Below are 27048 nucleotides of genomic sequence, written 5' to 3' on the forward strand. Positions count from 1 at the left end.
ATGGAGCTAGCACCACTTTGACCGTAAGGTAACTTTGATGTGCATGAAGCCACCAAGAGAATTGAAAGGGAAAATGGAAAAGGAAAGCATCATTGCAAGAGAAACCTGTCTGAAGTCCCAAGAGGTAGAATTGCTTGAGAAGCATGACGGTAAATTCAAAAGTTGGAGGATGGAGGAGGCACCGAAAGCAAAGTGGATGTGGTAAGCTCCACGAAGTTGCTCCCCTTGACTTGAAAAAGCTCTCCAAATATGGCTTGTGAACCACCCGAGTTGCAACCCTTTAAATTTTAGAACTTGGAGAGTCTGCAACAAGGTACCTTCCCCTTGGCCACTCAAATTACAGGATTTTCATTGACGTATTAAGATTCATCCCACCTAAAATGCAATTACCGAACACCAAGCTAATTGTTTATTTCCTTCTTGTTGGCATTGCACTATTGCAGTTGTGCCTAAAGGATGAGCTCCAATTAAACTCCGACGCCAACGGCCCATTTTATCTCATCAATACAGGTTGGCCGCAATTTCTTCTGAAAATGGCTAATATCTCCTCTGTAACTTTGTTGCCCCAACAATGGTCGGACAGACAGATGATGTACCTTATGCATGGCCAAAATGCCACAACTAGGTGAATATGGTTGCTCTGCACTGTTGTGGCAACAACAGTGTAAGGACTCAGCCCCGTAGGATTCAGCCCGTAAGACTTGAATAAAGTATTGGGCCACCTCGGCCTACACGCCCCTGGAGCTTGATGGGAAAGTAGAACTTGGCTTGACTCTCGAATAGCTAGGAAATCTATTCAAGCTTTCGCAGAAACAAGAGACCAATTAGAAATAAGGGGGACATAAAAACCATATCTATAAATGTTTTCGAGACCGAAAACACTTAAAAAACCATAATCATAAGATGTTACCGTGTTGGACGATCCTCGGTTGAAATGTTGCAGGAGGAGCTGCAACAGACAATTATCCAACATATTAAGTGGGATGTTTCACATGCTGTGATACATGACTGTAAAGTTGGAAACCAAAGGAAAACGATATGCTGCTTCATTCCATAGCAGCAAACTTCTTCCACCAGGAAAAACTTGGACAATGCCATCACCTGCCAGTCTACTTTTTCAGGGTATCTGCAACATTGCTACGAGTTCCTCAGGCACATATTCATGGAAAGTTGCGGTATGAATGGTGTCCAAGATCATGGTTTTGTAAATGCTCTGAATCACAATTGAGCTATTTGACCAAGAGATGAAAATTCAGCATCGATATTAGAGAGAGCGGCCGGATCAATATGAACAGTTGAACAAACCATAGGCAAAGAATAGGAAGAGACAGCAGGCAAACTGTCTGATTCTTCTTTGTGCACCATTTTATCCTCAGAATTTGGATCCTTAGATTTGTCTACAAAATTAACATCTGAGCGGTTGAACAGTTGATGCTTTGACTCCAAGCAAGATTTCAGATCATCTTCACTTCGCGCTCTATTCAACTTATCCATAAGATCGTTCACTGCTGCATATCTCTCAGCATGCCATTTTATAACTTTCTTTAGTCTTTTGAACTCTCTGTTGGCATCTTGTTCTTCGTCATAGGGTAAGCCCTCATCATTAAAAAGCTCCCTTTCCTGCAACTTCCTTAACTTCTGATTAATCAGGCTCCGAATCCTCTCTCTTAAGTTGTCTGCCTTTTCAGTATTTGATTTTAGCTTCACTTTTATCTCAGATACCAACTTATGAATCTTGTCATCCGATGATACATCTTCCAGTATTTGCTGGTCCTCTAGTTTGAGCATCTCGACAACAGAGAATGTTTCCTCCAGTAGACCAACATTCTGTATGTACTTATCAAATGCTTCATTTTCAGCTTCAATGTTTCCTTCAATGTGCTCCTTCAACTTCATGAACCTCCACTTGTTTATATTAATAGCATCCTGGCATTAATCACCAAAACCAGGAAGCGTTCAATAAAGATACAACAGGCAAAACTTCTAGCAAACTAGAAAATACTGCATATGATGACTGTACCTTCCGGGTCAAAGGTTTCTTAGATCGTAGAGAATTGGCAAAAGCAGTGGAAAGTTGTCTGAGTGAATTCAGTCTCCACGACGATCTGTCACAAGATACACAGATGATTAGAAAAGGAGGAAAAAATCTGCAAGCAACAAGGAGCTGTGCGAAAAAATACGGCATTCTTACTTTTCCTAGACTTACCCAGTCGAAGGTGCATCAGTTGATGATTGTTCCAATGAAGGTGAGCTAGATGGCGGTGGCTTGTCGGGTAGAGTACCATTTTGTTTCAAAACTGTAACATTGACCACAAGGGGAAAAAACCAAGATAAGTGGCCATTAACAAAAAGAAGAACACAGGTGAAACATCATAGCGGTGATTATTCGATTATATAAATAACAGGTAATAAAAGGATTTAAATTAATTTGATCGCAACCATTCAAGATCTCACAAACATTATTAATAGACTACATAATCATCATTTTACATTGCCAATAGCATAATAAACAAGGTATTACATGCAATGTGCTGGTGCTGTGCTGGCCTGGCTCCAGCCAAGTATGTTCTGTACTGTGCTAGTGCTTACACACACTGGCTAATAGGCGTAGTACTAGTCTCCAAAGGGGCTGGGTTCACAACCATGCTGCATGCCAGTCTTGTGGAGACATGGTGCCGTACAGCATGGACCAGCACATCTATTAAGCAGCACAGACCAACATGCTAATCTTTGACTACAAAAGAAAGATCTAAACCAAATCAACTTTGGTGAGTATTAGAGTTGGTCATTGACCTGTGCACATCAGTACACATACCATGAATATGACAAGGATTTTGAGCTTTGGAACAGCAACTCTTGCAGCACTGAAAGGGGCACCTGCAAAATAACAATAAGTACGTCCAAAAATCAAAAAAACAAAAACAAAAACAAAAAACAAATCACATATGATGCAAGAACATGTGTGCATGCATGAATGCACACACATGATGATAGAAGGAATAGAAATAGAAAAGTTTCCTAACCAAATTCCAACAATGTCTTAATGAGAAAAAAGGCTGACCAGGAATAGAAACGTACACACCAATTCAACAAATCCTGAATGAACAAGAATACACATATGGGAGGGATATACATAAACACACGCATGAATAAAAATAGAAAAGTTTCCTGATCAAATTTCGACAATATTTTAATGAGAAAAGAGGTTGAACAGGAATAGAAAGATACACATCAATTCAACAAATCTTGAAACAATAAGAATACACATATGGCAGGGATACACAAATATATGTGCATGTGCCTGTGTCTACGTCTCTAAATACATAGATTTACGTACACATATATTTTGTAGATAGATAGATAGACAAACTTAAACACGCATACATATTTTACAAATAGATATATAACTTATGGTAAATATTAATTTTTGCTTAATTTATGAAAAAATCTACCGATCAGTGCTCCGTATGCATGTTTCAGTTAGATAGGTCAATGTATTGCCCTGGACAATTATTGATCTGGATGTTGCTTGCCACCCTGACTCAATCCATGAGTCAACAGCCCCCAAAAAGTACTAGTTATGTGTCCAGGACGTATCTAGAATGTAGCTTTGCTGTATCAAGAACGCATCTTTGTTGTATTCAAGGTGTATCAAAATCTCATTAGTTTTGGATATGTCATTTAGGATTCATCCACATACTTCACAAGGCACGCCATGAAATTAGGGACTTGGGATTTTAATACTCTACCCAAATGCCAATTAAACCCTTCTGAAACCTCTCTCTGAGCACAGAACCTTTCTTTCAACACCATGCTCCACCTCTTTCCAGATCTCTCGTTCATCGATATTTATTTCTTTTCAAAGTTAATATGACCATTGATGTAGCTTCAAGTGGAAAACAATGATACTGTTAATTTAATCTCAGCCATGTGCTTTATTCTAGTATAAGTCCATGTCTCCATCACAGCCATCAACATGTACATCATATGCAGATTATGCTATTCTGTGAAGAAAGCACTCAATTTTTCCTCAGCCATCTAAATGTCTATCACATCAATTATTCATCGTTCACATGGATGGCTATGGCTATGTTGGACTGAACATCTTCCTTGGTGTTAGAGCAGGTTCATTTGGAAAGACAGCAGCAGCTTAATGAGGAAAGTTGAGAAAGAGATATAATCAGAAGGGTTACTCGTATTGACTTAAATTTAGAAGTCCAGCCAGATACTTGGTTTAGTGCTAAAAGACTTAGTTGCAAATTTAAGTAGAATGCTTTAAACATGAGAATAAAAGATGAGTTGGTCAATTTAAACAATTACCCTGCAGTTGTTTGTTATCATCAATACTGAAAAATATGAAGGCTCTGATAGTTGAAGGACATGTAAACTAGAAGAAACCAAGCAACAGCCGAACCATAGGAGGGAATACTAAATATATTAGTCGCATTGAAGAGCTGATTTAGTCAGATCACTACAACCATATGCTTAAGACTTTATAAACCACAGGAGTGCAAAATTTATTTACTAAAAAGGAGGATATTGGTGCTTATTCTTCGCTTTTTAATAATCGGTTTTATATGGAGTTGGCATCATATCAACTATAATCTTCTCTTTTCTAGTTTTATCCAGGTCTATTATTAAAAATAAAAAGACTCAATATTCTTCCTTTGCTCTGCAAGAGGAGGAAAAGGTGCTTTTTTTATGTATTTCTTTTCTTCTTTCCAAATATAATCAACGAGCCAAGTCTAGTCAGGATCAGGTCTAGCCAAATTCAGGTCAGGCCAAAACAACCTCCAATCAATCAATACCCAGTCAAGCTTCAAAAGAATATACCCACACCCAAACCATTTATTTTATATGGACCCCTAGACAACCTCCAAACTGAATCAGAACTTCACTTGTCAGTCATATACTTCAAGATATGTAAACAAAATAAAGCTACAAAGAGGGGATCTAAGGTTGGGCATGCAAATGCAGTGAAAGAGACGAGAGGAAATTTAAGTAGAGAAGGAAATGTGGTAAACTTAAACATGTTGTTTCAGCGTTTTAAAAGGTGCACCTAGGAGCAAGGCTCAGGGCAAGCCCATCCCTAGCACCTCGTTTCTTCTGAGGCAAGGCCCCCTTAATTGGGCATTGGAAAGGCACTAAAGGCATGCATCTTTTCTGAAGCACAGACGCACACTAACATGCACCTTGACAAATCCTAGAAGATGTAAGCATCTAGATTAACATCCAGCCATTGATTCATACCTGCTGATGTGTTAAAGGGAAGGAACCTCGCTTCTTCCAAGCCTTTAATTGGGGGTTGGAAAGGCACTAAAGGCATGCGCCTTTTCTGAAGCGCAGACATATGTGAAGGCACGCCTCCACAGATCCCCAAAGATGTGCTCATCTTAGATTAACATCCAGCCATCAATTGACAAGGGGGTATTTGTGATGAGGTCTTTCAGTAGTAAGTCTCCGCTGCAGCTGCAGCCATGTTTCTCTCCATTAGAAACAGTGGATAGGATAGCATCCTGCGTTCTTCTTCTTGTTAGGAATTATTTTAATTTATGTACAAAACTAAATTCTAATTCTTCTTTTATTTTTACTTGCATTCATAAAGTGATAATTCACTGTTAAGTGAGCTTAGAATTATGTATTCATCATTATTTATATGTATATTAGAATTTTTGCAGCTCATGTCATCAAGATGAGCATGCTACATTATGCCATGTGCCCAGGCCCTATTGTATGATTCTGAATTCATGGACAACCCCTTTTTGTAACGAGGAGACGGGACCACTTAGACACCAAAAGTGAAGCAGGGCTACTCTAAACGCTCAACTAAAGCCAGAAATCCATGTTTATGAACTTCTCTACTAATTGTTTTATTCTTTTTTTATAACAAGAAATAAACTAAAATGATAGATGGATCCATGCCTTCTATGTCTTTTTAAAAATTTGTATTCTCACAAAATACATGAAGAATAAGCATGTTGTCCCACCAAGAATGGCTGGGCTGCTCTGATTCAAAGGGTTTTTCATTATCCAATCAACCACATCCAGATTATTTTTTAAACCTTTGACTTGCTCCACCAACAAATAGGGGTAGCTTGGGTAGCTTGGATTTTCATCTGGTATTTATTTTTATTTTATTTTTTGGTTGTTGAGGAGGGGGGGTGTCACAGGGGAGAGTGTGTTGGGGAGGGTGGTGGGGGGAGGGGATTTCTCATCAAGATGTTCAAGATATGGTGTTTCATAGCAATGGAAGTTGTCAAACCAAAACATACTTCGCCTAAAGTATACCTTCAAAATATCACCAGTCATTAGTTTTTCTGTCATGGATCATGGATCATAATAGATTTTAAGCATCTTGTTGAAAACTAAATGCTAAAATTCATTAAGGTACTGATATCTAATTTTAGGCAACAACCACAGAGAAAAAGAGATGGAATCCAATGGCAAGACACTACCTTTCTTCCTCATGATCCTCAAGTCGATAAGTTAATATAGGTAAATAATGCTTGAGAGGAGGGGTCAAGCTATTGTAGTAGCCAGACCACCACAAAAAGCTTTTGGAAAGAAATCTCCACGTCCCAAGTTGTGAAGTTCAGAAATTTGAACCAAAGAGAGAAGAAATAATTTGCTTTCTTTGCCTTGAATCAAGTAGTTAAAAACTTGAATAGTCTTAAGGCATCAAGATTCCAAGGGAAGTTAAGCCTACTGCGGTTGTAAGCTCCTTGAGTGACAACATACAAACAAAAAGGCTAGCAGAACAAATGGTGGGATAAAATCATGTATAAAAATTTGAGAGAATGGGGAGTAAATAGATCATTGTTATGCAACCTGAAAATGTGAGGAGAAAGAATATAAGAAGGCTATTATCTTGTAATTTTCCCTAGCTAAGAAAAGGGAGGGGCGGCACAGATCAAACTGCATAAGAAGACTCTAATAGAAGTTAAGCCTTAAGAGTCCTACAGCTTTTAGCCCTTCAAGTTACAGAATACAAACAAAATGGGCTAGTGGAACTGCTGGGTAGTGGGACAAAATTGTGTATAAGAATAAGAGATGATGGGGAATAAACAGACCATTGTTATGCATCTGCAGTGCACAATATCATAATGAGGCTGCTATCTTTGGGTTATTCCCCCAGCTAAGAAAGGGGAAGCGGAAGCATATATTGGGCTGCAAGCCCTGCTCCACAAGGGAGGGAGGTGAGGGGCATCAAAATATAAAACCAGAGGGGACACAGGGCTCTTGCAATTCTCTGGGAGTCATTGCCCCCTTGCTCCCACCTGCTAGCAACAATAAAGAAAAAAAAAAGTTGATCCAATGCACGAGGCTCCACCACTACAGGGCCGGTAAAGGGTTAGACAAGAATCACCGAACCGGTACCAGTAGGCGTACCGGTCGGCCACCGGACCGGTTCAATACCGGTTCGGATCGGTGTCGAACCAGCCAAAAAGGAGAGGTCACAGCACGAGCATTGGTTGTGGCATTAAAGCGCGCAGCGCGCGCATTGGCCATGGCATTAAAGAGCGCAGCGCACGCATTGGCTGTGGCAGATCGAACCAAATTCGATACCAGTTCGTACCGAGTCCTGGCCGAACTGGACGGAACTGGACCAGTTCGTTTTTGTACCAGCCGGAACCGTTTTCTATGGCCAAACCAACTCGGTCAGAAACTGTTTTCTATGGCTAAACCGACCGGTACGGGCCGGTTCAACATTTTTTGGAGTTAGATGTACGTAGTTTTACCCCCATATGTGCAGAGACTGTTTCCATATTTCAAACCTGCAACATCCAAATCAGAATGAAGCAACCTTACTTTTGTGCCAAAGCTCACCCTCTAACAATAACAAAGAAAGGAGAGTTTTAAAACTTAGAATCAAGGAAAGCTAAATGCGTTGAACTGTTATGTAGGTTTATAAATTAAAGGGCCCAACCTATATTTTAGGGTAATGAAGTTGTGGATAACCAATATATTGTCACAAGAGTGCCATTGCTTAGGTTGCAAAACACTCTTTTCTCTATGGTAAGTCATTGTGCCACTTGTGGTGCCCTTAGTTAATCTAACTCACTTAAAATTGTCAAACCACTTCTAGTGTCAGGTTTAAACCTTCTATTTTGCATATTTATGTGAGTTATACCACAATCAAGGGAATTATCTTCATGTAGAAACAATTCTTGTGTGTTTGAAAGGAAGCTACATGGCACTGAAAATATTTTTACCACTTGGAGCATCATAATATGTAAATGCATGAATGAGGTGATACCTTATAACATCAAGCATTCAGTGGCCTATTTAATAAAATCTTTGCAGACCTTATGGCCTTTAACTGTTGAAAATAATATTTATCATTTGGTGACGCAAACATTATTGCGCTACTATGTGATGGAGGAAATGAAATGTCTTAATAACAATTTTCTGAAAGAAGAGTCATCGATGAGAAGGCCTAGAAGTGACATGAAGTCCCTGTTACTGTTCAATTATTTAATAAATCATTATACATTCTTGTTAGCAACATCTTTCTATCATGCATGCTTTAAATCTCAACACAACATAATAAAAAAACATACATAACTACTGATATTAGCACTGATATTAGATTTCCAATGCAAATAACCAAGTAAACCAGGCATAGATACCTTGAACGAGCAACATTGCCGCATTTAATGCACTTTGGCTTGTTAAGCCCACGGAGGTTCTGCTTCGGTGGGTCAAGGCTTATTGATCGTTGAGGCGTTGCACTACCATTTGTGATTGCAGCAGTAATAGAATCAACAGCCTTACTGTTACTAGAGGCATGAGACGAAGCAGCCATAGGACCAATTTCTCCCCAAGGATAATATTCTAAATGCCAACTGGACAAGAAAAAATAAAGAAAGATTAAAAAGAATAGAATCATTAAATACATATATTTTGCAATTTCATGCTCGTTAACCTAGATCATACGTGCAATTTTCAAACAAAAGCCTGCTATTATGAAATTTTAAGAAAACTATAGCTGCAAACTTCATTCTCCAAGCATGTAAAGTATGGATCAGCAACCCCATCGACCACGGGAAGATTCTAACAAACACCTTCTCAGATTAACAGGTGCACTTAAAGGTCCAATAACCTGCAGGACAACCTCACCCTAAACCACACCGACCACAATGAACACCATGGCCACCCCTAGTAAGCCGTTATAATCAAGGCAGTCTAGTGCAAGAAACAACAATCCTTTACAACTGAGGAAGGAAAAAAGAAAAGAAAAGAAAAAGAGAGAACTCTTGAGCTGAGGAATTTATGTTGACGGCAAGAAAACACTCTATAGTGATAAAAAGTTAAAAACGCATCTCACTGATTCCCAGGAAAAGAAAACAATGCCTATGGTTCACAATAGCCAATTCCGTCCCCTAAATTTTAGAATTTTAAAAATATTTCATCCGTTCCCTTTGAAACACGAGAGAGAGAGACAGCGTACCACGAAAGAGAAGTCGGTCCTCCCCAATCTCACCAACATACACCGTCGCGCAACGTAAACCTAAAGAATGGCCGAGGTGTATTGTTATTCTTCAGGGAAAGGGGTGGTGAGGAGGGGTTGAGAAAGAAACTAGTACGATGAGGCTGGCTAGAAAAGTCGGCCTTGTATGAATCGGGTAAATAAGTTCGATAGGCTCGGACCCAAACTCGCACACAATCCAGACATATCCGTGGACCTACAGGTCCCCACAAGAGAATGGATCCGTAAAACACTAAGGGCTCATTTGGTTTACAGAAAAAGAAAAAAAAATATGGTCAACAAAAAAATAAAGAAATACCTCTTGTTTGGTTGGAGTTTTTAAAGAACAGAGGTAGAAAAGTAGCATTCCCATGAAAATAAGATTTTCATGTTTCATGAAAAAGAAAAACCCATGGAGGCCAAGAGAAAGCTATTTTCCTACCGGTTGGAAATGAGGGTCTTCTTTTTTTTCCAAAAGTACCCTTAAGTCATCAAAATTCATAAATAAGATTTTTTTCTTTATTAAGGGTATAATAGGTATTTCATGCAACTTTTTCAGAAAAGTAGATGCTCAACCAAATATAAGCCACTCTGAAATGTGCCACTTTTCCATGATCAACCAAACATGTCAAAACCATTTTCCAAAAAAAACATACTTCTAGGAATCATCCTCCCAAAAAAATATTCCAGTAAAGAAAAATCTTCTCGCGAACCAAACGAGTCCTAAGGTCAGACAATAGATCCTATAGGAATCGAGTTTATTGGTCCATCTAGTTTGCATTTTTCTGAGGATTTAAATTAGATGGCATCTGATTGATATTCGATAAATGGATGATATAATTCATGAATTCTACAGAATTTTCGGTCGAATTCTATAAAAAATTTCAAATATATCTTTAAAAAATTAAAAACTAGATCTACTAGAATTGTGAAAGTGGATGTGAGACTGATTTTTGGTTCGATTGGCTTGAAACTTGATTTGATTTCGGTATGGTTGCTATAAATCTTACTTAGAAAGAGTGTGAAAACATGATAATACTTGTACTTTACTTGTACTTTTTGATAGTGTGATGCACATGCTTGAACAGTTTATGCAGGAGCAATAATTAAACCACGGTTGCAAAGAAACTTTGTGCACCAAAAATTGCAATATCAAAAAACTTTTTTTTACCCATTTAAAATTTATGTACTGAACTTTATAAAAACTGAAAGCATATGCTACAAATTTGATGTCCAATAACAAGGAATCTGAAATATCTGTTCTTACTAAAAAAATTACAATTCCAGAATATTCATCTCATGGTTTTGAAAACAAAGAAAAGATTCTTTTGCTTAACTTAAATATGTTTCTCTTGGTTCAGGGAATGGAAACAAAGAAAAGGTTCTTTTGTTTACACTTAAGTATGTGCTCTTCGTTCAGACTTCAGAGCATGATAGTCCTCCAAAAAGAAGGGCAGAAAATGACAATAATTTATTCCTACTAAAAGTACAACAAGAAAAGACAGGCCTAGTCTTTTAAAATCTAAACTTTTAAAAATACCCAATCTTTTAAAACTTTAGACCCATCCGAAATGTTTTAGGCTTGACGGGTCGGGTGAGTCATGCAACTCGAGAATAGGTCTAGTCTAGAGCTACCTTTATAAGTTTGGCCTATTCAAATTGACTTGTTTAATATTTTGAATATTAAAAAAGTCTACAAGTAGTGACAATTAATCTTTTCAAGATTGTCTTAGCTAAAAGTCATTTATTAATTATATTATTGCATGGGACGTGATTCTTATTGATTGAATTTTGTTATTTATTTAATTTGTTTTGATAAAATAAGTAGCAACTTTCTTTTTCATTTTTGAAAATAATCTTACTTTTTGTTTTTAACTTTTTTTTTCGCGCATGCCCTGTGCATCACGAAGGTTTTTGCTTGTATGTAAGCATTATACATACATACAATACATACATATATATTGTATGCCCGGTCAGGTTTAGATTGGATGATGGAGGTCCAATATTGTAAGCCATTACATGCAATCTACTGTCTCTAAATTACTTACATACCAAAAATTATATAATCTGGAAACTCCAAGCCTATGCATCAAGTAGTCAAAAAATTGAACAAGGTAAATAACATTAAATTATATATATATATATATACATAATATGATGCATAGGCTAGGGGTTTCTAAGTCACATAATTTTTTGTATGTAAGCAGTTTAAAAATAATAGATCAAATCTAGCGCTTGAATCATTGATATGGGTCCTCCATTGTCTAATATAAGATCAGACTAGATCTAAGAGGAGATCACCTTGAGTATAGCCAAGTCCAGCTTAAATATATATATATATATATATGATTTAAATATCTACTTATAAATCTTGTCGGATACGATTTAGATATCTAAGGTAAATAAATATGGGTAAAACCCTCCTAAATGACCTTTTATAGCCAAAATTGAATAAGCGACCTTTCATTCGAATGACAAGTGCTCAACCACTAAGCTTCAATATTAGGGTCTATTTTATATAGATAGTCTATTTCACTTATTCAAAATTTGCTCATGTCATTAAATAGTCATTTGTTGTATATTGTGATATTTCATATTTTAATCATTATTTACACAAAATAAATCATATTCTTTGACAAAAGTAAAAAATTAATATTTTATTTTATGGTATTTTCAGAATTTTATTGTAAAAATATTTAAAATATTAATACCATTTATGTACTCCTACATTTACATATAATTTTCCTTACAATCTCTCTAAAAATAAGTAATTCATGATTATATTTATTTAGGCTATAATTAATAAGTAATTGTGGCATTTGATGTAAAAAGCATAGTAATACTTTTTACATTATATATTTTTATTTAAATATTTTATGTTATACTTAATACAAGCCTAGTCTAACCAGCGTCTTGGACCCTTGATTAGGTTGATCTCCATGCCAGGGCTTAGACCTTTGTTACTTATGTACCGCACATAATCTGGATGTTAGATACTATTTTGTCTTTTATAAATGTATAATTAATATTAGTTTGATTATTAAATTCTGCTAAAATTTGATTTATATCTGAACATATTTGACTTATATCCATGTCAGGTTGGTTGATAAAACTCATTGGATCCATGATTATTAAGGAAAAGGATCGAAAAGATAGAGAATGAGAAGCCATTTAGATTCCTAAAAGCCATTATATAAGGATACATAATTATTAAGGAAAAGGATCACAAATATAGAGAATAACACAGCCCTAGATTTCTAAAAGAAATTGGAGGATTGAATGGCTTTCATAGCCAAGTAGTCACTTTCTATAAATATACAAAAAATTATTATTTCCGGAGATACCTTTATAGGTTTGACCAATTCAAATTGGCTTTCTTTTACATTTTGAGCATCACAAAGGTCTAAAAGTATTTTTCTGTAAGATCTGATGTGAGATGATTTTAGTGATAGTTAATTTTTTTAGTATTGCGTTATTAAAACTCATTTATTAATTATATTATTCTGCATGGGACTTAATTTTTAATTCTTTTATCCTTAACTATGTTCTTTTCGTGCATGCCCTGTGCATCGCATAGAAAAATAAAAATAAAATTCCCAACTTTCTCCTCAAAACCCACTCCCAACCCGAATCTTCTCCCGATCAAAACCCCAAAAATCAAATCAATAATAGAAATCGAGAAAACAAAGAAGAAAGCAAGAAAGATCAGAGATTTACCGAAGCCACCTCGAGATATGACAGGGAAATAGAGCCGATCGCTTCTCTCTCTCTCCCTCTCCCCCAACTCTCCCTTAATAGTACATATGCAGTTCTCGGGTTCAGAGGAGGGGGATACCTTGAGAGTCGGAACGAAGTATGCCAAAGTCGCCGGACGCCGAAGAGATGCAGGATCTAGGGTTTTGCCGAAGAGATCGAGAGCGATTCGCGATGGGCAAGAAGATCTAGGGGTCTGCCGTCTGGGAGAGAGAGCGGTGGCCGATGGCCGACGGGATTTGCCAGTCTGGGACAGCCGGACGAGTCGGGACTCGGGATCGCCGGACGGAAGAGGGGAAGAGACGATCGGACGAAGGGCGAAGGCTCGAAGCTGTGGAAAATCGAAATGGCCGACTGTCGGTGAGTGACAATGGGCCAGGCCTTTAAGTTAAGTTAAGAGTTAACCATTACGTGAGCGACAGGCTGGGCCGAGCATTAAAACTTGGCCTGCACCCTACAGCCCGCGAGCCCAGATAGTTTTATAGATTTGGATCGAGTCAACCCAGAGTGGGTCGTAGGATTAAAACTCTAAAATTATTCAAATTTTAAATAGATCGAATTAGATCGGGTCGAATCTAAATTCAGTAAATCTCTTGACCCAGAAAATGGAATGGATCTAATTTTCGGATCTGACCCAGTCCTACGGATCCTCCAAAATAGATCGGATCGGATCGGGTCACGGGTCATGCCGACCCATTTGCACTCCTAGTCCTAACACCTTTTTCTTTGGTCCTCCATTTGATCGTCGCTTGTCTCCCGCCATTGTCCAATATATATATAATATAGAACAATATATAATATACATATATTATATATATATGTATTATACTATATTGTTGTACTTTTATGGATGTTTTTTCTCATTTGAAAAAAAAGAAATTATAGCAAAAAGTAAGATAATCTGTGGTACCCAGCTTTTAGTGAACTGGGTCTGGGTCTGGTCTATTTGGCCCAGCACATGCTTTGGGGGAGGAAACATACTCCCATCGGGAGCCGTCTTCTTCCCATTTTCTCCGATGAAGTCCGACTTTGAGAGAAATTTGGGTGTTTCCCTCCAACTGTATTTAAAGGGATAAGCTTCCCCTCTTTTTTTTCCTACGAAGTGGCCTGCGCCCTTCCCTTCTTTTGCTAAAAAAAAAAGAAGAAGAAGAAGAAGAAAGAAGAAGAAGAAGAAGGAGGAGAGAGAGAGAGAGAGAGAGAGAGTCCTATTTCTCCATCTTCTCTTCTTCTCTCTTTCTCTTTCTTTTACTCTTATTGTTAATGAACGGTAGACCCCAAAGGATCCTTTCCTTGTAACCTATGATAAGCTCAGTCATCCTAACTATCGGGCAGCATGCCAGCACCCACCCTTGGCCCATATCGGGCACCACTAGACTCTTCCATCAATAACCCCCTATAGTGTAAGATGTACTCTAGTATGATTCTTGTTCTATGATTTGACCAGCTAGAATTGTCTAAATTGGACCGGTTAGGATGTTGGCATTACTGCTTGGCCAGCCTTGTGAGGATATTGGGACTTAGGATTTTTATTCTTAAATTAATCATGGCCAAATTTTGATAAAAATTTAGTTTTTAATATTTGGCTTTTAGAGAACTTTTTGGAATTAATTGGACTTGTCGGTTGATTTCACTCTCAAGGTAAGTAATATAACCCTTTTTTTAGATTTATCGATAAATTATATAATATTTATGTCATTGTATTTAGAGTCGTATTATTTGTGACTTATGAATTTGAAGCATAGTATTTATTTATTTATTGAATATATCTTATTATGGAATATTATTTGATGCATGATTGAAGGTATTGATTTCAAAACTGATTATGGAAAGAGAGTTTTGATTCAAGACGGTTTTGCAACTTGACTATGTATCGATACCTCTCTAGTGGATGTTATGCGCTGGTATATCGATACCCTACCAGTGAGAATTTTGCGCTAGTATATCGATACCCCACTAATAGGGGTTATACGCTGGTACATCGCTATCTCGCTAGTAGGAGTTACGTGCTGATATATCGATATCCTCCTAGTGGAGGTTATACATTGGCATATCGATACCATATTAGTGAGAGTTATATGTTTGCATAGTACCCCAGCAGATAGAAGTTATATATTGACACTTTGATTATTACTGAGCTCATGTTCTGGCCCAGCCACAGAATATAAATATAGTCATAGTTTAGGGTTGTCGAGATGAAAATATTTTGAAAGAAATTGATTTATGAATGAAATTTAAATTTTTAAATGATTGGATAGTGTTTAGGTATAGATAAATTGACGTACTTTGCATGCTTATTTTTAGTATATTATTATATATCTTATTGATTGATTTATATAATGAAAGTGTTTATTGTTTACTGGGTTGTCTGGCTCATTATTTTATATTTTATTTTTTTTATAGATTCAGAGAACTAGCTTGACCCAAAGAATTCATTATAGGAGAGTGATTAGAGATAGAATTTTGGCATTTTTATTTAGATTAAATTTTTATTTAAGTTAATGCAAGATTTTAGAATATTATTGGTTTTATAAGATATTTAATTTTTATTTAGCTATTTAAATTTATGTTTGAATGCTAATTATTAAAATTTATTCTGCTGCGTGTTTGCAATATCATATTGAGATACCTTGTATGCTTATGAGAAGAGTTTTCTATGGATATGTGGCAGTTACCATGACCCCTAGCTTGCGACTTCAGGTCGGAGGTGTGATAATTAATATGATATTAGAGCCTAAGTGGATAAATCATAAAGTCATAGAATCATACAGGATGAGTATAAGTGGGTAGACATTAAGGCTATTGGGATGTTAATTTATGATGATCTGACATAACTTATCTTGATAAATTAATAAGTTATTGAGGATTTGCTGCTATCTCATGGGTATGGGTTAAGATGCCTCTACATTGGATGAAAATGGCTGCTCAAGATGCTACTACAGAAGCATAAAACTAGCAAAATGGTTACACTCCTCAGCTAATCGGTGGCCCAACTAATGCAGACATTAGTTGGAATGACGCAAATGTAGCAACAGTTGCAACAGCAACAAATGCAACAATAGAAGCAAGCACAACCACAACAAGGATGCGGGGGGCAGCAGGAGCAACAAAGTGTCATTGTAGAGTTTAAGAAGCTATCTCCATCAGCTTTCAAGGGGATTATAGAATCTTTAAAAGTTGAAAATTGGCTTATGGAGATGGAGAAAGCCTTTGTTGTTCCGAGATGCTGAGATGATTAAAAGATCCTTTATGCATCCTACATATTGCAAGGTGAGGCATTCAACTGGTGGCGGATGTTGGAACACAAATATGAATAAGATAGGAAGCCATTCACTTGGAAAAGATTTTGTGGAGTGATTGATTATACCCCTATTTGATTTTGATGAGCTCAAAGTATTTGAGTGTATTTTATGTTGTACTAATGAATTCAATCTAGTGTTTCAGACAAATATATGTGAATTTCTGTTTAAGTGCCTCGAACCTTAGTTCAAAGTAATTTGGCTAACTGTTGAACTCAATTTGAACCAATGTCTGAAGCTCGAGTCGACTCCAGAAGATTACGAGTCGACTCCGGTACACTACGAGTCAACTCCGACTGAGAACAGATAGAAAGACAGAAAGAAGAATTTCATATCCTGTCACAGAGTTGACTCCAATAGGTTTCGAGTCGACTCCGATGCTTGCCGAGTCGACTTCCGACGGTTCCTAGTCGACTCCAAAGGGTAACAGACAGAAAGACAGAATGTTGGATCTTAGACCCTGTTACCGAGTCGACTTTAGAAGGTTACGAGTCGACTCCGAAGTTTGGCGAGTCGACTCCTAGTTATGTCCGAGTCGACTCCCAGAGGAAAGCAGACTGAAAGGCAGAGAACCAATCTGAGAGACCCTGTGAACGAGTCGATTCCAAGAGTTCCAGAGTCGACCCCCAAGTCAGCCGAGTCGACTCCAACAAGGCACGAGTCGACTCCGAGGCAGTTCAATTCAAAAGACAGAGAATCAGTTTTTCGGCCTCTGAGAATGAGACGTCTCCAGAAGATCTCGAGTCGCCTCTCAAGACAGCCGAGTCAACTCCAAGAAAACCCAAGTCGACTCGAGGATGAAAAATAGAAAGATGGATTTCTAGAGTCCTCAGAACGAGCCGACTCCTAAGTGCCCGAGTCATCTCCAGAAGTTGGCGAATCGACTCCAGTTTGGTCCGAGTCGACTCCAGGATGGGACAAGCACTTTAATTCAAATCCTAAACAGTGGACGAGTCATCTCCTGTAAAGAGCGAGTCGACTCCAGCAACAGCCAAGTCGACTCCAGATCGCACGAGTCGACTCCGATCCCAACGGATACATTATCAGGATATGCAGACGGAACAGAACGGCTCCAAATCTGTTCCTAATAGCTAGTTTTCGGAAGGAACCTCTTAAATAACCAGAGTGAACAGTAGTAGACAACAAGAGAGCTATTCCATTCAAGCAAAAAGGCATTTTCACCTACCAAGAGCTTTTTAAGAGTAAATACAAGAAAAAGAAGGAAGAGGTGCATTCAACTCAATCTGAGAAGTACTTCCTTTGCATTCAAGGCTCTACTACTATCCTCCAATCTTCAGTCCTTTCAAGAGGAGACTCAGAAATCGAGAAGCCCTCTACTTCTCCATCTAAAATCTGTTTAAGGGCTTCTAACTTTACTTTGCATTTATTGTTTTCACATCTGCTTTTTTAGAAGCTTTCTTTGTGAAATCTCAAACTTTGTTTTTCTTACTTGATTCAATCAAGGGATTGAATCAAGGGTTGTAAGATTTGTTGGTGAGCCAAAGGGAAAACCAACGGTGTAAGGTTGTGATTAGTGAACCGGGAAAAACCAACTGGGTTTGATTGTGAATCCGAAAAAATAATCGGGTGGTTCTAGTCGGTGAGCCTGTGAAAACCGTCTGAGTTCATTGTAAACTCGTCAAAACAACAAGTTGGGTTGTGAGCTTGTAAAACAACTGGCTGTAATCCTAGGGATTATAGTGAACTCCCAAGTGCGGCTTGGGAAGTGGACGTAGGAGCAAGAGTTGGCTCCGAACCACTATAAACTTTATTGTGTTTGCATTGGCTAATTGTCTCTTTCTCTCACTTCACTCACTGCATCGAGTAATCTAACTATTCTGCTTGCATTAGATTTAGTTAATTACTCATTATACTTTTAATTGGTCAAGATTTAATTAAACCCCAATTCACCCTCCCCCCCTCTTGGGTTGTCTCCTTGGCCGCCGCCGCCTCCTGCCAGGGCACTGTCCCTCCCTGTCATCGGCTGCCTACACCTCCACCGCCCCCTGTCCACCACACCCTCTACCGCCTCGCCACCCGCCATGGCCCCCTCTTCAACCTCCGCCTTGGCTCCACCCTCTGTGTCATCACCTCCTCTCCGAACGTCGCCCACGAGCTCTTTAAGACCCACGACACCGTCATCTCCAACCACCCTCAGACCGTCGTCGCCTGCCACTTTGCCTATGATGCTGCCGGCTTCACCTTTGCCCCCTATGATCCCTACTGGTGCTTCATCAAGTGCATCTACATGTCCGAGCTCCTCGGCCCCTGGACCGTCAACCTCCTCGGTCCTGAACCCATCGACCTCCTCGGCTTGTCCGCTGCGTAGAGCTCCTCGACCTCTTGCACTCCGTTCTTGACAAGTCGGCACGTCATGAGCCAGCAGGAGGATGGCGGCCAGCATGACGTCATTGGGGCTGAAGGGGAGACCGAGGCTCGAAAGTTGGTGAAGGTGGCTGGAGAGAGACTGATGTCTATTCTATCGCTTTTCTCTCCCGCTCCTCTCCCCCTGATTGTTTCGTTTCTTTTCTCCATAGTCGTAGCAAAAAAGAGTGGGAACTGACATCTTGTTAGCCTCTCTTTCAAAATGTTCAAAAAAAAAGCTTCTTGTCATAGCTTCTCTAGCCATGCAATCTTGAAAATCTATTAGGACATCCCGCAACTATAACATGAGCCGTAGACTGAGGTTGTAGAGGAAAAAAAAGTGGAAAATGACATCTTGCCAGCCTCTCCCTCAAAATGTTCAAAAAAAAAAAATTCTTGTCATTAGCTTCTCTGACCAGGCAATCTTGAAAATTTATTAGGACATCCCACAGCTATAACTGTGGAGTGATTGGTTATACCCATATTTGATTTTGATGAGCTCAAAGTATTTGAGTATATTTCATGTTGTACTAATGAATTCAATCTAGTGTTTTAGGCAAATATATATGAATTTATCTTTAAGAGCATCGAGCTTTTGCTCAAGATCTTTTGGCTAAGTGTTGAACTCAATTAAGCCAAAGTCTGAAGCTCGAGTCGACTCCGGAAGATTGCGAGTCGACTCTAAGTGTTTCAGAGGTTCTGGCACAAGCTCGAGTCGACTCCGGTACACTACGAGTCGACTCCGACTGAGAACAGACAGAAGGACAGAAAGATGAATTTCAGACCCTGTCACCGAGTCGACTCCGACGATTTCGAGTCGACTCCGATGCTTGCCGAGTCGACTCCCGACAGTTTCGAGTCGACTCCAAGGAGTAACAGATAGAAAGACAGAGAAGTATTTTCTAGACCCTGTTACCGAGTCGACTCTAGAAGGATGCGAGTCGACTCCAACGTTTGGCGAGTCGACTCCTAAACATGCAAGAGTCGACTCTCAGAGAAAAGCAGACTGAAAGGCAGAAAACCAAACAAAGTGACTCTGTGAACGAGTCGACTCCGAGAATACGAGAGTCGACCCCAAGTCAGCCGAGTCGACCCCAACAGAGTGCGAGTCGACTCCGAGGTAGTTCAACTCGAAAGACAGAGGATCAGTTTTTAAAGCCGAGTCGACTCCAAAATGATCCGAGTCGACTCGAGAGAGAAATGCAGAAAAATAGATCCCTGGAATTCTGAGAACGAGCCATCTCCAAAAGTGCCGAGTCATCTCCGGATATTGGCGAATCGACTCCAGGACGGGACAGCACTTTAATTCAAATCCTGAACAGTGGGCGAGTCGTCTCCAGTAAAGCATGAGTCAACTCCAGCAACAGCCGAGTCGACTTCAGATCGAGCGAGTCGACTCCGACCCCAACGGATACATTGTCAGGAAGTGCAGACTGTGCAGAACGGCCACAAATCAGTGTCTAACGGCTATTTTTCAAGGGGGACTGTTTAAATAGCCAGAGTGAACTGTAGTAAACATTGGTTACTCAATCTGTGCATTAAGTGTTTTTCAATTACCAAGAGTCTACTGAGAGAAAAGACAAGCAAAAGAAGGAAGAATTGCATTCAATACATTCCTAGAAGTCTTTCCTTCGCATTCAAGGCTTTTCTTCTGATATCAAATCTTCAGTGCACTCAAAGAGGAGACTCAGAGTTCGAGAAGTCCTTCTCTTTCTCTTTCGAAATCTATTTGAGGGCTTCTAACTCTACTCTATTCATATTGATTCATATTTGCTTGTTAATGTAATGTCCGGGCCCACAACCTACTAGGCCCAATAAGAAATAGGCCCAGTCAGGGGTTTGGGCCCAAATTTTTACTATGGGCAATATTATTATAATGGCAACCAGGAAGAGGTTGCCACCTCCTGTTAAGAAACGAAAGCATAAGACCGACAGGGGAGAGGTAGCTAGGGTCACCTCACGCCCCAAGTGGTAAGCCAGGCACCATGGCAGAACATCACCTCACGCCCCAAGTGGTAAGCCAGGCACCATGGCAGAGCAGGGAGAGGCGGCTAGGGTCACCTCACGCCCCAAGTGGTAAGCCAGACACCATGGCAGAGCAGGGGGCAGCTGTTAGTCCCGGAGCCAGAGGGTAGGGGGGATGGGACTTCACAGAAGGAAATCCCCAGCCATGCAAACCCTGGGACGGTGACCTCACCCCCTGCTGGCAGCCGATTCCGGCGCGCCTGAGACAGGGGGGGCGGCTGCCAGTCCCGGAGCAGGGAGGAAAGGAGAGGATGGGACCTCTCAGAGGGGGGTCTCATCCTCTAAACAAATTATTTAAGCCTCTGCCGGCAACCCCAAGTCACAGACCCCCCCTAAACTTTGAACGAGAGAGAGAGCCGAAGCCTTGGAGCCGAAGGACAAGAAGCCCTGAAGCTCTGGGAAAGGAGGGACTACCAAGGAGGAAGCACTGCCGACTACAACCGACCAAGGTAAGGAGTTTTTTTTTTGGGTTAGGGTTTTACAGAAGTAAGGAAACCCCTCTGTGGGGTGCTCTTCCCCTCTGTGTCAACAGTGAAATAGAGGGGAGGAGGCCGGCACAAAAGAGGGAGAAAAACCCACAAACCCTGGGTCGGGCCGGACTCACAGGCCGCGACCATCCGGACCGAACCCAACCGGGCTTGGCCTGTTGACGAACCGGACACCGCGGCCTCGGCCGCGGGTACCTTGGGGTTCGGGGGGCAACCCGGGCCGCCAGATCTGGCCGGGACGACAACAGAGGCGGCCACAGGGCCGCCAGCCCCGGCCGGACCACCACCTCTTCTCCGGCAAGGGGTGGTGGTGCCGGAAGGAAGAACCAAAAAAAAAAAAAGAGAGAGGGAGAAAAAAAAATTAGAATGAACTCACCGGACCGAAGAGGCTTCATCCTTGGACCCCGGCCTTACCTCACCGTGGTCGGAGCAGGGGGAGATCTCCCGGAGGAGATCCAGCCGCGACCCTACTTCCCGGCACTCCTCCTCTTCTCCGGCATCGCTTCGGAGAAGAGGAATGTGGGGCCGGCCTTTCTTCCGCCGGTGCTCCGGGGGGAAGCTCCGCCTCGGTCGGTGGATCGGAGGGGAGCCTCGTCTCCCCGGTCGCCTGCGAGAGAAGAAAGGGAGGAGACGGAGGGTTCGGTGGGGATGAAAGGCCGAAAGGGCTAGGGCTTTCGATCGGAAACGAGGAGAAAGAGAGAAAAGGAGAGGAAAAGAGTGGAAGAGAGAAAAGAAGAGGGAGTGACCGAGAGAGAGAGGAGGCCGTAGGAGAAGAAGAGGGCCGAAGGACCGGCCGGAGGCATGGGTTCGGTGGAGACGAAGGAGAGAAGAGGGAGTGACGGAGAGGGAGGAGGTCGTAGATCTAGCCGGAGGAGAAGGAGAGGGCCGGAGGCATGGGCTTCGGTGGGAGGTTGAAGGAGAGAACGAGAGAGAGAGAGGAGGAAACGGAGGAGAGAGGGGGGGAAGGAAGGTGAAGAGGCGGAAGCCTCTGGAAGGGGGGGGAGAAAAACCCTGATAACGGGTTTGCGGGTCGGATCCGAATCCGAACCCGCAACCCGTTAAGCCCAAAGAAAAAGAAAAAGAAAAAAAAAGGAAAAGGGTTTAGCCAAATTTGACTAAACCCGAGCCCAATCAAATTGGGCTAAGCCTGGACAAGCCAGACTATAAAGTTAACCAAAATTAAGCCCAAATGGAATGAGGCCCAAACCCAATTCGGCTGGGATTGGTCCTAACAGACCAAATTAGTGGAAGTAAGCCCAATTCAAGCCCAATGTGACTAATTTGGGGCCAAATTGACCCCAGATTAATCCTAACTCAGGCCTAAATAAACTACGGTGACCCTAAACCCGGAATTAAACCCAATTAAGTTGGGGATTAAGCTTATTGACCAATTAGCAGGCCAATTAACCCATATGGACCCAATTAAGGTTCCAATACGGATGCATTAGACTTGGGCTATAGTTTGGGTAGGATCCAAACAAGTAAAAAGAAAATAATATGCTTATTATGATATGATTTTAGGTGACTCAGGATCCGTCACCAGGACGTGAGAAATTTGGGAGAAAGCGAATCACGGTAAGTAACTTGTTTTGATCTTGTTGTGAATCATGTATGTAAGTGGCCTGTCCTAATCTTTTATGGATCATACATGAAATTTAACATGTTATGCATGTACTGTAGGCTAAGAACGATATGTGTATCTGACATGCTCTAGTTACACAAGATATGATGATATATGCTTTATATTCCATTATGCCAACAAAATACTGGGATTACATTACATGCTAAGATATGAGTTATGAAATATGAACATGAGTGGTACATGTCAGTCACATAATTCATAGTTGTGCACATATTATGTTTTCATAGCTCTTGTGACACATGCAAAATGAATTGGATTCCATATTATGATTTTTATTAGCATGAGTGTAAAGAATGATAATGATTTGCTCTAGCTGCATATTGCTTGTAAGGGGGTACCTAAGAACTTCTAATGCTACGGGCCGAATGCAACTGAGCCGGCCTTGCCAGTGGCCGATAATGACTGAGCCAGCCCCGCCAGCGGCCGACTAATAACTGAGCAGGCCCCGCCAGTGACCAATAATGAATTCGCCGTAGCATCTATGAGGTACTACCTACACGAAGCATTATTTACGAACTCTTAAGAGCTACTGACCCAATGTAACTGAGCCGGCCTTGCCAGTGGCCGAGAATGACTGAGCCAGCCCCGCCAGTGGCCGCCTAATAACTGAGCCGGTCCCGCCAGTGGCCAAGAATGACTTCGCAGTAGCATTTAAGAGCATGACCACGGCATGCTGGTGGCACGATTTTTCCTACATGTGCATATTACATGATTTCTTGATATTGTAGGATACTGTTTTATTTACTCAGCATGGATATTTTATTATGATGATTTATTAGATAGCATACATGTCAGCTTCTCAAACCCTGATAAGCATGGTTAGCATTTTTAGTTGATTCGACAAGATTATGCAGGATTACTTACTGAGCCGTGTAGCTCATGCCTGTTCATTTACGTTTTTTTTTCAGATCACCACCAGTGACAGCTGCTAGAAGCATTTTTCTTTTGCAACAGGGCTTTCTTATTTTTGGGATGATATGAATAAACTTTTGTGTATATAAACTATGTAGAAGCTCTGTACTTTATATGAACCAGTGTGTTGTAATACCTTCTTTTGATATATGCAAGTTTGACTGCTTTTGACTACCTGTTGACCATGTACGAGGCTGCGTGCTATTGTGGGCAGTAGTCGGCAATAGCACGGCCATGTCACGGATCCGGATCCGGGGCGTGACATTTCGTGGTATCAGAGCTTTAGGACTAATAAGAACATAACAATAAAATCGGGGTTAACGGGTAGTTAAGTGTGTTGAGACTTATTAGGGTATATTGATCTTACTTTGAATTTTGGTTGCAGTAAACACTATAAGATATGGAGGATGATAGGAGGGCACCGTCCCCAGATCCTAGCTACCGCTCCGAGTCCCTGGATACACCACGCTCTGGGGCAGGTAGTGCGGATCTAGCTGGAGTGTACCAGCTGATGGCGTAGCTCCTCCAGCAGCAGCAGCAGATACAGCTAGCTACCATACAACCAACCAGCTCTTATTATGAGAGGTTCCGATGATTGAACCCACCAGTATTTGATGGCGGACCGGACCCGATAGCGGCCGAGACATGGATTCGGGATATGGAGAAGATGTTCCAAGCACTCCAGTTCCCCGAAGAAACGAAGGTCCGATTAGCCATTCCCCAGCTGAAGGGAAGCACCGAGTTTTGGTGGACGACCATGGAGCCCGCATACCCCGCCAGCAGGATAACTTGGAGGGACTTCACGAGGCTGTTCTATGCAGAGTATTTCCCGAACTCGGTGAGCCAGATGAAACAAGATGAATTTTTGACACTGACGCAGTCCGAGCATATGTCTGTCCTACAGTATGCCAGCAAATTCAACGAACTGGGCCGGTTCTGCCCCCAGTTCATGGAAAATGAAAGGAGTAAGGCAAGCCGGTTTGAGCGGGGGCTAAGGTACAGGATCAGATCCCGGATATCTTCTCACCTATTCACCTGCTACAGAGACGTGCTGGACCGGGCCTTGAAGGTTGAGGCCGACTTGATGAGGCCTGACTTAGAAAGAAATGATCTGATGAAGGCCAGGCCAGCAGGAGGACAGAGCAGTAGGCCCAAGGGCATCAAGGGGTCTATGATTAAGAAGAGACAGAACTGAGGTTGCCCTAGCTGCGGCAAGCATCACAGTGGGCCCTGTCTGAAGAAAATTGGGGCCTGTTTTACATGCGGGCAGCTCGGACATATGGCACGTGACTGCCCAACGAGGGCACCCGGACCTCCCGCAACCGAGGGCCAGAAGCCAAGGAACACCCCCCGAGTATTCGCACTGACTCGCCAGGACGCCAGTGCGAGCGACCAAGTGGTGACAGGTACACTGCCAGTTAATTTGATTGATGCCTCTATTCTATTTGATTCTGGTTCCACACATTCCTTCGTATCAGTTAGTTTTTCCAAACAGTTACACTGCACATCTGAGAAAATAGAACCATTGCATGTTGCCACACCCCTTCAAGAGACAGTGATAGTTGACACTAAATACAAGAACTGCATAATTCAGTTGGGAGGAAAAGAATTAGAAGCAAATCTTCTACAGCTGGACATGCATGATTTTGACATCATTTTGGGGATGGACTGGATGTCCCAGTATCATGCCCACATTGATTGTTACCATAAGAAAGTGGTATTCTGGATGCCAGGGGAACCAGAATTTATCTTTCAGAATAACAATACGCCCCCTCAATGTAAGCCGACACTGCATTTTATTTCTTCCTTGCGAGCCGTTAGAGCACTCAGAAAGGGGTGCATGGCTTACCTGGCATGTGTCACGGATACCCAAAAGGAAATCAAACTAGAAGATATTCTGGTAGTCAAAGAATATCTGGATGTTTTTCCTGAAGAGTTACCGGGACTACCCCCTGATCGAGAGGTCGAATTTACTATAGACCTCACCCCTGGAGCAGGACCTATCTCCAAGGCTCCTTATCGAATGGCCCCTACTGAGCTCAGAGAATTAAAGACACAATTACAAGAACTTTTGGATAAAAAGTTTATTCAACCCAGTGTGTCTCCATGGGGAGCTCCAGTACTGTTTGTAAAAAAGAAGGATGGGAGCATGCGGCTGTGCATCGATTACCGGAAACTGAACAAGATAACTATAAAGAACAAATATCCTCTGCCCCGGATCGACGACCTGTTTGACCAGTTGCAAGGTGCCCAAGTCTTCTCCAAGATAGATTTGCGGTCCGGTTACCATCAGTTAAAAATCAAGCCTGATGACGTGCCAAAGACTGCATTCCGAACCAGGTATGGGCATTACGAATTTCTGGTTATGCCATTCGGACTGTCTAATGCCCCAGCTGCTTTTATGGACTTAATGAACAGAGTCTTCAAGCAGAATTTAGATCAATTTGTGATAGTCTTTATTGATGATATACTGATTTACTTAAGGAGCAGGGAAGAGCACGAAGTTCATTTAAGAATGGTACTACAGACCCTTCAGAAGAAAAAGTTATATGCCAAGCTGAGCAAATGCGAGTTCTGGTTGAGCAGCGTGGCATTCCTCGGTCACGTGATCTCCGGGGATGGGGTGTCAGTAGACCCTAAGAAAATAGAAGCAGTGGTAGATTGGCCTCATCCCACCAATGTCAAAGAAATTAGAAGCTTTTTGGGACTGGCCGGGTATTACCGATGGTTTGTGGAAGGATTTTCCAAAATAGCCACTCCCTTGACCCGATTAACCAAAAACGGGCCAAGTTTATCTGGGACAGCAGTTGTGAGAAGAGCTTCCAGGAGTTAAAACAGAGGTTAGTATCTGCTCCAATTTTAACTCTGCCATCCACAAATGGAGAATTTACTATTTATAGTGATGCTTCCAAAACCGGGCTAGGCTGTGTATTAATGCAAAATGGCAAGGTAGTAGCCTATGCCTCGAGACAGCTAAAGCCCTATGAGCAGAAGTATCTAACCCACGACCTGGAGTTAGCTGCAGTGGTCTTTGCCCTGAAAATCTGGAGGCACTATCTTTATGGAGAGCATTGTGAAGTGTACACTGACCATAAGAGT

At 41.2% G+C, this 27048-nt stretch overlaps 1 protein-coding gene across 2 annotated transcripts; it reads right to left on the reverse strand.

The window, feature by feature from the left end:
- Positions 1-824: 824 nt before the first annotated feature.
- On the reverse strand, positions 825-13585 carry LOC103697919. Of its 2 annotated transcripts, none has more exons than XM_008779860.2 (6): positions 13305-13585; positions 8631-8846; positions 2816-2877; positions 2207-2297; positions 2021-2105; positions 825-1926 (listed from the first exon to the last, which is right to left on the reverse strand). In XM_008779860.2, exons 2-6 carry the CDS (start codon positions 8804-8806, stop codon positions 1219-1221), a joined length of 1122 nt encoding a protein of 373 aa, XP_008778082.2. In that variant the 5' UTR covers positions 8807-8846; positions 13305-13585; the 3' UTR covers positions 825-1218. The 2 variants fall into 2 exon arrangements, with proteins under 2 accessions (XP_008778082.2, XP_008778080.2); XM_008779858.2 differs by having other exon boundaries at positions 13187-13585.
- Positions 13586-27048: the final 13463 nt, after the last annotated feature.

The sequence above is a fragment of the Phoenix dactylifera genome, unplaced genomic scaffold (genome assembly GCF_009389715.1).
Source record: "Phoenix dactylifera cultivar Barhee BC4 unplaced genomic scaffold, palm_55x_up_171113_PBpolish2nd_filt_p 000527F, whole genome shotgun sequence".
NCBI lineage: Eukaryota > Viridiplantae > Streptophyta > Magnoliopsida > Arecales > Arecaceae > Phoenix > Phoenix dactylifera.